Source organism: Zalophus californianus, chromosome 5 (genome assembly GCF_009762305.2).
Source record: "Zalophus californianus isolate mZalCal1 chromosome 5, mZalCal1.pri.v2, whole genome shotgun sequence".
Lineage (NCBI taxonomy): Eukaryota > Metazoa > Chordata > Mammalia > Carnivora > Otariidae > Zalophus > Zalophus californianus.
Window position 1 is genome coordinate 56,354,294 of NC_045599.1, and position 13,525 is coordinate 56,367,818.

General features: G+C 34.6%; 1 protein-coding gene and 1 non-coding gene across 8 annotated transcripts in view; one reads left to right on the forward strand and one right to left on the reverse strand.

Moving 5' to 3' along the window:
* Window positions 1–13,525, reverse strand: part of ANKRD31 (ankyrin repeat domain 31) — a 146,596-nt gene that overhangs the window by 126,096 nt on the left and 6,975 nt on the right. For all 7 annotated transcript variants that reach the window (XM_027606869.2, XM_035727796.1, XM_027606870.2 and 4 more), the window contains exons 3-4: window positions 7,889–7,995; window positions 3,352–3,392 (exon numbers count right to left, since the gene is read on the reverse strand). In XM_027606869.2, coding sequence (XP_027462670.2) covers window positions 3,352–3,392; window positions 7,889–7,995 — 148 coding nt within the window. The remainder of the gene's footprint in view (window positions 1–3,351; window positions 3,393–7,888; window positions 7,996–13,525) is intronic.
* Window positions 426–532, forward strand: LOC113929997. Its single transcript, XR_003522383.1, has one exon. It is a non-coding gene; the product is annotated as a U6 spliceosomal RNA (small nuclear RNA).

Sequence of the window (13,525 nt, forward strand, 5' to 3'; positions counted from 1 at the left end):
CTTGGTTATCTAAATCCTTAAATACATTGAAAGTTTGTCATTATAGTTTTAGATGTAAGTGCAAGTCACTAATGAGAAAATTCTCAGGTATTATTTATCATTCTTGTATTTCACAATAGGCAAAGAACATATATGAAATATTAATGGAAAGAGGTTGAAAGCAAAATAAGGTCATGCCTAGTCTGCAATTTTTATCATCTGCCTTGGGATAATTAAAAGTTGATTGAAGAAAAGCAGTCAGTTAACTACTTTTCTCCTCAATCCAATTTACTATATGCAAACGCAATCAAGATATCTCCCTTAAAAAAAAAAAGCCTCGTTTTAGCTGTTTTAAGAGCAGTTTTTATATACCAGGTATAGCTACTTGAAGCCTAAGCAAGAATAATAAATTGAACACTCTCTCCTGTCTAAAAACAGAAGTGACTGTGCTCGCTTCGGCAGCACATATACTAACACTGGAACGATGCAGAGAAGATTAGCATGGCCCCTGTGCAAGGATGACACGCAAATTCGTGAAGCGTTCCATATCTTTCTGATATGAGAAATTTGAGAAACAAGACAGAGGATCATAGGGGAAGGGAGGGAAAAATGAAACAAGACAAAACCAGAGAGGGAGACAAACCATAAGAGACTCTTAATCTCAGGAAACAAACAGGGTTGCTGGAGTGGAGGGGGGTGGGAGGGATGGGTGGCTGGGTGATGAACACTGGGGAGGGTATGTGCTATGATGAGCGCTGTGAATTGTGTAAGACTGATGAATCACATATAATTAACATTATATGTTAATAAAAAAAAACCCAGAAGTGATCAATATAAGCTACCTTGAAAATGGAAATGAAATTGCTCATATATATAATAATTTCTATGAGGCAAAAAGAAAAGAATGCTGATTTTTTCCCTAAAATGCAATTCTTTGAGAAGAATGAGCTGATTTAAAAACAAAACTGAATCATACTTTGAGTCAACAGAATTTTCCCCCTTAATTACAAAAGAGAATTTAAGATGTCTGAAAATAGAGCAAACTCTTAACAAAATTGTTAAAAAATAGTAATTTATATTAGGCAAGACAGCAAACAATGTACACATCTAACAGTAGAGGAAATTAAATGCATTATAGTACAGTCAAGTTATACAGTGAAATATTGTGAGGCCATTAAAATTCATGTTTTTAAAAATATGACATGAGAAAATAATTATAAATTATTACTTAAAATTTTAAAACAGGATACAAAAAACTATCTGCAGAATAATTTAATTTCATAGAAAACATAAATAAAGCTATATATAAAGCCTAAAATAAAATGTACCAAAATGGTAACAATGGTTCTCTCTGGCAGGGAGATTATGTATACTGTGTTTGTCTTCCCTAGTTTTCTTGTTTTCCCCATTTCTGTAGATGAACTTATAGTGCTGATCTATTCAGTAATAGGGTTATTTAAACACAGTGGTTCTCAAACTTTTTGATCTTTGGTCTCCTTTACACTCTTAAAAATTATTGAGGAACCCAAAGTTTTTATTTATGTGACATATACTTAATTATACTTACATACTAGAAGTTAAAATAGGAAAAATTTTAAATAATCATTAATTTAAAAATAACAGTAAAAGAACACTTATCATGATGAGCACTGAATAATATACAGAATTACTGAATCACTACATTATAGATCTGAAACTAATATAACTGTATATTAACTATACTGCAATTAACATAAAAAACTTAAAGTTAAATAAATAAAAATAACAGTAATAATCCAGTAACGTGAATATATTTTTATGAAAATTTATTATATTTTACAAAACGAAAAAAAAAATCAGTAAAAAGAATGGCACTATTTCACATTTTTAAAAAATGTATGGCTTCATAGAAGACAGCTGCCATCTCCTATCTGCTACTGCATTCAATCTTTTGCCATACTTTGTTTTATTTGAAGTATATAACAAAAATCTGGCCTCACACAGATATACAGTTGGAAAAGGAAGGAGTATTTTAGTAGCCTTTTTGGATAACTATTGTATCACACCAAAGCAAATATCACACCAAAACTCTAAAAGGAATAACTTCTTTAAAGGTTACTGGAAATGTAAAAATTGAAACAACACCAATGAACTTTCTGTATTCTGTCACACTATGACCCATTGGTCTACCCTGTACTTTGAATGATCACCTGCGTGTGATTGTGACACTGTGCATTTGTCTTTTAGAAAATACTGATTCACTGAGTTATGCAAATCTTCCTTATACTGATAACACTGTTAAACATCAAAAAGATCACCTTTGTAAATATTACCACTGATCTCACTGGAAAACTTTAAGTACTGGGAAGCCATCAAAGTCAAGGTGGTAAAAACAAGTTTTCCTACACTGATTTTCACATGAAAGCTTGAATTTTTTCATTGGCAACAAATACCACCAGCTGTTTTCCTTGAAGTGACTGGCTTATTACTTCACTGATTTTCAAGAAAATGTCTGCCATATACACCAAGTGTGAATATTATTTTGTCTGTCAATTATTCTTTCAAGTTAAAAGAAAAAGTGAGCTAATTTTCTTACAATGTTTACAACTCAAACAAGTTACACAAGTGCTCTCAAGACAATGACCACACTTCAGTATGCACAGAAGTACTTAGGCATACTTCCTCCATCATCACACAGCATATCAAAAAGATATACATTCAAGAGTAGAAATTTAATAAAACAAGAACTTTTCTGCTTCATCACATGCATTCAGTGAAGCTAGCTTTTTTTTCTTCCTTTCCTTTCTTAACTGCTAAGTGAAAGTGAAAAATACAGCAACTACTAGTACTATCTGGTGCCACTGCCCTGATTCCTACTAAGGCTTCAGCATTTTACTTACCATTTTCTTTAGCACTCTATGTGCAAATGTCAGTACTAAGAAATAGGCAAATAATGTGTTAGTATTATTATGAAAATAGTTTTGACCTCAAAGACCGTCTGGAAAATGTCTCAAGGACTCCCAAGGGGTCCACAGACCATACTTTGAGAACCACGGTTTCAAAAGAACTGAAAGGATAACGTCTTTTAAAGTATAATAGTCCTATAAAGTCTAATTTCAATAAAGTCTACAAATTCTTCCTTCATGCTCTGCTATAAATTTTCTTTTTAAATAATATTAATAGAGAATCAACTCAATCTGAATCCATCTTTCTCATGAAATGAAGCTTATCTAGAATGTTTAAAAATAACATTTATGCGGCTAAAGGGGCAATTATTAAAAAATTCAGAATAATTCTAAAACTCTTAAGACAATGAAGACTCACTTTAGAGTGCAAAATTACAAAAGAAAAAAAACCCTACAATTTAATAAAGCCAAAAGTTAGTATACTTACTGGAACAGAGCTTCATTTTGTTCCATTTCTTCTTGAGGTTGCTAGGGGAAAAAAGATAGTTTTCTTTGAACTGATAAATGCTAATACAATGCAACAATTAAAAATTTAACATTTAAAATAATTCTTGTGTTATTCTTTCTTAGCACTTCTCTGCTGTGGTAAAATATATGTAACATAAAATTCACCATTTTAACCATTTTTACACATACAGTGCTGTGGCATTTTGTGCACTGTTGTACAACCATCACCAGCATCCATCTAGAGTACTTTTTCATCTTTTCCAACTGTAACTCCACACCTATTAAGCACTAACTCTCCATTCACCCCTCTCCTAATCCCTGGTACCTACCCTGCTCCTTTCTTTCTACTACTCAGTCTCTACTGTGACTACTCTAAGTACCTAATATAAAAGGAACCATACAACATTTGTCCTTTTGTGTCCGAACTTATTTCACTTAGCATGAGGTCTTTAAGGTTCACCCCCATGTTGTACCATATATCACTATTTCCTCCCTTTCTAATTACATTGTATGTAACACATTTTGTTTATCCACTCATCTGTTGGTGGATGCCTGGACTGCTACCACCTTTTGGCTACTGTGAATAATGGTTCAATGAACGTGGATGTACAAATATATTTTTGAGTCCCTGCTTTCACTTATTTTGGGTATAAACCCAGAAGTGGAGTTTCTGGATCATATGATATAATGTTTAATTTTGGAGGAATCAGCATACCATTTTCCACAGCAGTGGCACCGTTCTACATTTCCTACCAGCAATGAGAAAGAATTCCAATTTTCCCACATCCTAACACTGGTTATTTTGGGGTTTTTTGATAACAGCTATCATATGAGTATAAGGTGGGATCTCAGGGTGGTTTTGATGTGCATTTCCCTACTGATTAATGATGTTGAACATATTTTCATGTGCTTATTGGCCACTAGTCTATCTTCTTTGGTGAAATGTCTGTTCATGCCCTTTGTCCATTTTTAAATCAGTGTGTTTGGTTTTTTTGTTGCTGAGTTGTAAGAGTCTTTATATATTCTGGGTAGCAATCCCTTATGAGATACATGACTTACTCCCATTCCTTGGGTTGCCTTTTCATCTGTTGATAGTGTCCTTTAATGCACAAAGGTTTTTAATTTTCATGAGTCTAGCTTTATTTATTTTTTCTTTTGTTGCCAGGCTTTCATGTCCAAGAAATCACTGCCAAATCAAATGTCACGATACTTTTTCCCAATGTTTTCTTCAAGGAGTTTTAGTTCTTGTGTTTAGTTTTTTCCTTAATTTCTTTCCATAAAAGAATTTATGGAAATTAAATAAAGAGAAAGGATGTGTCTCCTGTTTTTATTCCTAGTTCATTAATCCATATGGTTCTGATAAGCCATTCTTGTCAGGTTCTCAGTTCTAATATTTCTCCTGAGGGCCAAAAATCATACAACCTCTGCATTACAATGTTAAGTGCTAAATGACTTTTGCCTAATTCTCAAGTCACGCCAGAAAATCTGAAGTTGTTTCCCTTTCAAAAAAAAGATAAAATGCACTGATAAAATGACTCCATTTTAAGTTTTACAGCATACTGGCTTTCATCACTTTAAAAGGAATCCTTACATTTAATATCCTGTTACCATCAAAGTGGATCTTTAGAAAAAGATCTCTCTTTGAGGGCCTTCTATGTTTCTATGATCAGTAACAAAGCTTTCTGAAAATAAAGCCTTTAGCATGAATTTCCAAGCATTGTTCAATCAATGAAAAGCTATAATAACAGGAAAACACAATTAAAGTACTGTGAGAACTTCAATCTTCTCCAATGAACATTCACTGTTATTTACTGATAATGCATCTTTACATACTTCAAGGTTATCACATTGGTTCCACATATATATACTTCCCAAGCAGACCTTACAAAGCTCAGAGGCCCAGAGACAAGAAGGAATTTCAAGAAGTAAACCTAGAAACTCCCAAGAATTAATTAAATAGAGTATACTTACATACTTACTAGATATTTCTGCATCTTCACAAAATAATTCATTCAAATACCTGTAATACCCAGTTCATTTCCCTTACTATAGATCAGTGACTTGACCCTACCTACATAAGGAAAATGCAAAAAATAAGAGAAAAAGTAAAAAGGAAGTTTGCTCCTGACAGCCATTTTTTTCTTTCCCCTCCTCCAGAGGCAAAAATAACACTTAAGAGCTAAGGCCTCTGAATATAATGGGGGCTGGAGTTGGTCATTTGTTAATTAACAAAATGCAAGGATACATTTCAATCAACTCTTTCCTAAGGGATCCAAATTGCTATCTATCCTTTTGATTCATGTGTCTGTCATTTTTTTCCTGCCCTTACCACCCCTATATTTTGATGGTCCCCTAAGCTGTACAGGTTTTGTTTTATTTCACCTGTTGGGGGTAGGCTGGAGGAGGTGAAAAAGAGTTTAAATTAATTGTGCTAATTTGGAGGATCTGAAAAAGAGGCAACTCTATTTATACATCCTCAACCAAAAATATCTGAAACCATTCTCTTCAACTGAATCGTGGATCACTGGGAGTGGAGTGGAATAAGTCTAGGCAGTCAAATCAGCCTAACCAACCCTGGCTTCCCAGGAAGCACCAGGTATCTCACACAAACTATCCTCACATTCAGTATAGCAGAATACTGGTATTAAGTGTTTTATTTATTTATCAGTTACTGATAACATCTGTTTAAAATAACTTTCTCACAAATTGACAGTATACAATAAAACTAGGGGACTTTAACACCCCACTTACATCAATGGATACATCTTCCGGAAAGAAATCAACAAGGAAACAATGGCTTTGAATGACACCAACAGTGGCCTAGAACAGATGGACCTAACAGATATATACAGAATATTCCATCTAAAAACAGAATACATATTCTTCTCAAGTGCACACAAAATATTCCCCAGGATAGATCACATGTTAGGCCACAAAACAACTCTTGATTTAAAAGACTGAAATCATGGGGCACCTGGGTGGCTCAGTTGGCTAAGCATCTGTCTCTTGGTTTCGGCTCAGGTCATGGTCTCAGGATTGTGGGATTGAGCCCTGTGTCAGGCTCCGCACTGAGTGAGAAGCCTGCTTGGGACTTTCTCTGTCCCCCTCCTTCTTCTCCCCCCCCAACTCTCTCCCTCTAAAAAATAAATAAATAAAAATAAAATAAAAAGCTTTTATGCAGTGAAGGAAACCTTAGAATAATGAAAGGCAACCTACAGAATGGGAGAGGATATTTGTAAATGATGTATTTGATAAGAGGTTAACATCCAGAATAGATAAAGAACTCATACAACTCAACAGCAAAAACAACAACAAAAACCTAAACTAAACAGAACAATTAAAAAGTGGGCAGAGGACCCAAACAGACATTTTTTTTAAAAGATTTTATTTATTTACTTGAGAGAGAATGAGACAGAGAGAGCATGAGAGGGGGTAGGGTCCGAGGGAGAAGCAGACTCCCTGCCGAGCAGGGAGCCTGATGTGGGACTCGATCCCGGGACTCCAGAATCATGACCTGAGCTGGAGGCAGATGCTTAACCAACTGAGCCACCCAGGTGCCCACCAGACAGACATTTTTTTAAAGAAGACAAACAGGTGACCAGAAGACACATGAAGAGATACACATCACTAACCATCAGGGAAATGCAAATCATAATCACAACGAGATATCTCTTCATACCTGTCAAAATGGCTGAAACCAAAAAGACAAGAAACAACAAATGTTGGCAAGGATATGGAGAAAAGAGAACTGACATGCACTGTCGGTGGGAATGTAAAATGGTGTAGCCATAATGGAAAACAGTGTGGAGGTTACTCAAAAAATTAAAAATAGAAGTACCATACAATCCAGTAATTCCACCTCTTGGTATTTTTCTGAAGAAAATTAAAATATGAACACACTGGAATGTTACTTTTTAACCTCAGAGGAAAAAAATCTATCTATCATCCCTTCCTTCCTTAAGACTTTGTAGGTATCTCTGGTTACCAGCTGACTTATTTATGCCACAGGTGTTAACTAAATCACCTCTAATCTCTCCCCAGGGTGACTGCATTAAAAAGAAACAAATAAAAATTTGTGTATGTAAGTGTGTATACATACATATGCACTCACACACACATAAGATAATAGAAGGGACTTTCAGTAGCCCATATCTCAAATTATACCATGCAGACTAACATCTTCTTCACAAATTTAAAGTGATCTCTGACATACAATGGAAATGAAAATCATAATTATTATATTCTATTTTAACCTTCTGTTTCTCTCACTTCCATATCTCTACCTGAAAGAGAGAAAAGGAAAGAGAGGAAGAAATGAAATATTTTAAACACCCTCTTCTAAAACAACTGCCTTTCACCAAAGTTGCAATGAAGAAACAGAATGACTAGCTAAACTGAGTAAGAGAAGAAAGAAGGAAAATAATAGACAAAAAGAATTAATCATTAGTAATTTACCACTCTTTGAAATAGCACTTCCAATTTTTAATAAGTATGTATTTAATCAATATGCTACATACCTGTAAGACTGCATTCTCACTAAAAGGCATTATCTTATTTTTACTCTTTTGCTCTTGTGGATCCTCTCTGAATTTGAACACAAGCTGAATCTCAGGAGAAGGTGTGCCTAGAATGAAACATAATCATAAATCACTTGCAAGTTTTATTGCTCTGCTCTGACAAGGACTCCATGATTTTACAGAAACTACAAATGTCATTAAAAATTATTTTGTAAATTATAATTTCCTAACTGCCAATTTTATATATCAATGTTTTTAAGTTATTAATTTCAAAGAAACACATATACTATATTGGAATAAAACAATACTTGATATTTGTTTCAGGTTGAATGAATGCAAAGGATACATAGAGACAATATAAAGACCTAAACCTCCCTACAGGGAATACTTTCTTCTTTTTTAATTCTATGTGAGGTCATTTTTAAAAACTCATAATGCTGGGGCACCTGGATGGCTCAGTTGTTAAGTGTCTGCCTTTGGCTCAGGTCATGATCCCAGGGTCCTGGGATTGAGCCCCGCATTGGGCTCCCTGCTCCGCAGGAAGCCTGCTTCTCCCTCTCCCACTCCCCCCTGCGTATGTTCCCTCTCTCGCTGTGTCTCTCTCTGTCAAATAAATAAATAAAATATTTAAAAAATAAAAAAATAAAAATAAAAACTCATAATGCTAGTATATAATCCAAAAACAGAGTTGTATTTTTAAGATGGGAAAGTGAGCTCATATTTTAACTTTTCTTCCCTTCCTGGTTCCTAAGAAGAATCCAAAGAAATTAGTTGTTTTTTGAAATTCGTTTTAAAAGAAAATCTGAAGCAGCAATGAGAAAAAAGGAAATATACCCACTACAGGTCAGAAGATGAGAATGGATTAAAGGGAAACCAAACATTGGTAAACAGTATGTCACTCTACATGGGAAAAGGAGCGGCTCCTTCAGAAATAACTATATGGATTTCTTCCATGAGAATCTCAGAAAACCACCCAGCTCAGAGCAAATCCCACCAACCAAAGATGAAAGAGGGTACACTGGAAGATCTCAAGGGGTAGTCTCCTACTTCACTGAGATTGCTATTTGTTCCAAAGGAGCTCAGAATGAATGCTATAGCCAGTTACTTTGTGTAGGAGGAAATTTTCCCTACCAGATAAAGAAATGTACTAAAAGCTAAGGCTGATAAAATAATGTAGTGATGGTACATTACTAAATATAGTCAAATAGAACAATGAAACAAAACAAGTAGAAAACAGACCTATATATACCTGGGAATTTAATATAAAATAATAATGGTATTTATTTTTTTAAATTTTATTTATTTATTTGACAGAAGGAGACACAGCGAGAGAGGGAACACAAGCAGGGGAGTGGGAGAGGGAGAAGCAGGCTTCTCACCTAGCAGGGAGCCCGATGCAGGGCTAGATCCCAGGACCCTGGGATCATAACCTGAGCCAAAGGCAGACGCTCAAGGACTGAGCCACCCAGGCACCCCAATAATGGTATTTTAAACAGTGACAAGATGAATAAATATAACAAAGGTAACTAAAGGTAAAAGAAAAACCTTTATGGTCTTGTGGTAGGTAAAATATTTCCAAGTTTGAAAAAACCAAGAAACCCCAGAAGAAAAGACTGACAGGTTTTACTATATAAAAACTTAAGGGCACCTGGGTGGCTTAGTCGGTTAAGCATCTGCCTTCAGCTCAGGTCACGATCTCAGGGTCCGGGGATCGAGCCCCGCATCGGGCTCCCTGCCCAGCAGGGAGTCTGCTTCTCCCTCTCCCTCTGCCTCTGCCCTTTCCCTCATGCCATCACCCCCCCCTCACCCGCTCATGCTCACTCTCTCTTTCTCTCTCAAATAAAATCTTAAAAAAAAAAAAAACCTAGGGATGCCTGGGTGGCTCAGTCAGTTAAGTGTCTGCCTTCAGCTCAGGTCATGATCCCAGGGTCCTGGGATCGAGTCCCACATTGGGCTCCTTGCTCAGCAGGGAGTCTGCGTCTCCCTGTGTCTGCTCGGCCTGCCACTCCCCCCACCTGTGCTCTCTCTCTGACAAATAAATAAATAAAATCTTTAAAAAATAAAAAATAAAAATTTAAAAAACCTTAAAATTTCTGCATACAAAATATATCATGAATAACATCAAAAGTTAACTAGGGAACTGAATGAAACTATTGCAACATATATATGACAAAGTTTTATTATCTTTAATATATAAAATGGTCTTATAAACCAATAATAAAATAAGAATAATTTAGGAGACAAATAAGGCAATTCACATACACAAAAACTATGAATACTCAATATTAAAATATGTCTAACCTTGGTATTCTTCAAAAATGCAAATTAAAATAATCAGATACTTTTTATTTAGTAGTTTGGCAAAGACTGAATATATCCTTTGTTGGATCTAAAGGAAAAAGCCATCTTTTTTAGGGGTAATATGTGTCAAGATCTGACATGTGTCCATCCTTTAAAAACAAATCTAATTTTAGCTAGTTATACTAAGGAAATAATCAGAAAAGCAGGCAAAGGTATAAATATTAGAATATTCACATTTATTACAGTACTGAGAAATACCAAAAATATTATCAATTCATTAAATAAGGGTACATTCATACAGAATAACATGTAGCAATTTAAAAGGTTGAGGAAGATCAGTATAACAAGGAAAGAAATATATTTAACACAATACCAATTATGAAAAAAGATATTCATAATGGCATACAAAAGTCTAGAAAAATATATAAATACTAAATACTGGCAATTGTTGAGAGTGGAATTATAGGGAAGAGTAGGGGGTGGGACCTTACACTTTCTACATTATATAATTTTGTATTTAGAAAATTTTTATTCATTTAATAATTAGCAAAAGTAATAAAAGTCTATCAATTTGGAAAAGGAAAGAAAAAGAAGGAAAGCAAAGAAAAAACCTGGTTGGAATACTAAAACATACCTCTTACTTCTTCCTAGTGGTACTTTATATAACATAAGAGCACATTCTGGAAACTACTATTACACATTGCCTCTTCCAACCACATGTAGGAAAAATCCCTCCAAGATGAAACTGCAACTTGCCTTTGGAGTACTAAGTAAGATGATGTACAGTAAAAAGACTCTGTGAGCTTATATATAACAGATCTTTGTGGTGTTTAGGAAATTTTTCTTTTTTTCCATACCTATTTCCAGACATCCTTGAAAATAAAAAATGGTTCACAAGAAGAAAGCATAAAAGGAAATAACGTACCCCTTAAACAGCTACTGCAAAATTTATCTTTTGGAACAGTGATGATCAGTGATACGTTTTTCTAGAAGCATTTAAAAACTGACCTAGAAGTGGACTCAGGAAGTAGAGAAAATTGGTAGGTAAAAGGTACTTTCAAAAAATATATATACCACATATCAGTGAAATCATATGGTATTTGCCTTTTTTCAGTCTGACTTCTTTCATTGAGCATAATACCCTCTCGGTCCAACCATGTTGTCACAAATGGCATGATCTCATCCTTTTCATGGCTGTATACTATTCCACTATGTACACATACCACATCTTCTTTATCCATTTGTCTATCAATGAACACTTAGGTTACTTCCATATCCTGGCTACTGTAAATAATGCTGCAATAAGCATAAGAGTGCACATATTTTTTTGACAGTGTTTTTTATTTTCTTTGGGTAAATACCCAGTAGTGGAATTACTGGATATGTTATTACTATTTCTAATTTTTTGAGGAACCTCCACACTGTCTTCTATTGCAGTTGTACCAATTTACATTACCACTATCAGGGCACAAGGGTTCTTTTTTTCTCTATATCCTCACCAACACTTGTTATTTCTTGTCTTTTTGATTTTAGCCATTCTGACAGGTCTAAGGTGATAACGCTTTGTGATTCTGATTTGCATTTCCCTGACGGTTAGTGATACTGAGCATCTTTTCATATATCTGGTTGGCCATCTGTATGTCTTCTTTAAAACAAATGTCTATTCGGGTCCTCTGTCCATTTTTTACTTGTATTGTTTTTTAGGTATTGAGTTATATAAGTCATATACATTTTAGAAATTAACCCCTTATCAGATATATCATTTGCAAATCTCTTCTCCCATTAAGTAGGTTGCCTTTTATTATGTTGATGATTTCCTTTATTGCAGGAAAGTTTATTTTGATGTAGTTCCAATAGCTTATTTTTGCTTTTGTTTCCCTTGTTTTTGGAGACATAACTAGTTAGAAAAATGCTGCTAGGGCCAATGTCAGAAAAATTACTGCCTGTGTTCTCTTCTAGGGTTTTTATGGTTTCAGGTCTTACAATTAAGTCTTTAATCCATTCGAGTTTATTGTTGTGTATGGTGTAAGAAATTAGTCCAGTTTCATTCTTTTGCTTGTAGCTGTCCAGTTTCCCAGCACCGTTTCTGAAAAGACTGTATTTTTCCCATTGCACATTCTTGCCTAATTTGTCATAGATTAATTGACCCTAAAAGTGTGGGTTTATTTCTGGGTTCTCTATTCTGTTCCATCAATCTTTTGTGCCAGTACTATACTGTTTTGATTACTACAGCTTTGTAGTATACCTTGAAATCTGGGATTGTGACACTTCCGGCTTTGTTCTTCTTTCTCAAGACTGCTTTGGCTATTCAGGCTCTTTTGTGGCTCTATACATATTAGCATTTGTTCTAGTTCTGTAAAAAATGTTGTTGTTGGTATTTCGATAAGCATTCATTGACTCTGTAAAGTGCTTTGGGTGACATGGACATTTTAACAATATTAATTCTTCCAATCCATGATCATGGAATATCTATTTGTGTCAGCTCCAACTTCTTTCATCAGTATTTCATAGTTTCCAGAATACAGGTCTTTCACCTCCTTGGTTAAGTTTACTCGTAGGTGTTTTATTCTTTTTGCTGCAATTATGAATGGGATTGTTTTCTCAATTTCTCTTTCTGCTGCTGTTATTAGTGTATAATAAGCCAGACTAAGAAAGACAAATACCATATGATTTCACTCATACAGGGAATCTAAAAAACAGAACAAATGAATACACACACACACACACAAAAAGCTAAGCCAGACCTAGAAATACAGAGAACAAACAGATGGTTGCCAGAGGAGACAGGGGTTGGGAAAATGGACAAAATGAGTGAAAAGGAGTGGAAGATACAGGTTTCCAGCTATGGAATAACTAAGTCACAGTAATAAAAAGCATAGCATAGGGAATATAGTCAATAATATTGTAATAACACTGTATGTGATAGATGGTACTAAAACTGTGGTGAGCCTAGCATAATCCATAAATCACTATAATGTACACTGAAACTAATGTAACATCATGCATCAACTATACTCAAATTTAAAAAATTAAATATATATAAACATACCAAGGATATTTGGTATTTCATTCTGAAATAATCAGACTGGTTATTAAAAAGTACTATTCACTTTTGTAAATAAACAAGTTCTAGGGTTAAGCTGGAAATTTTTGTAAGGAGAAGAGCTATCTGGGTGTCACTTGCGTATCTCTGAAGGCCTCTCTAGGAGTCATAAACATCTTCCAGAAGTTATAATTCCCTTTGCTATCCTTATAGTAATAGACCTTAGTAGACCTTAGGGTCTATTACAGATGAGTATAAGAAACTAATTCTGTGTAAAGTTAAAAACAAAACTA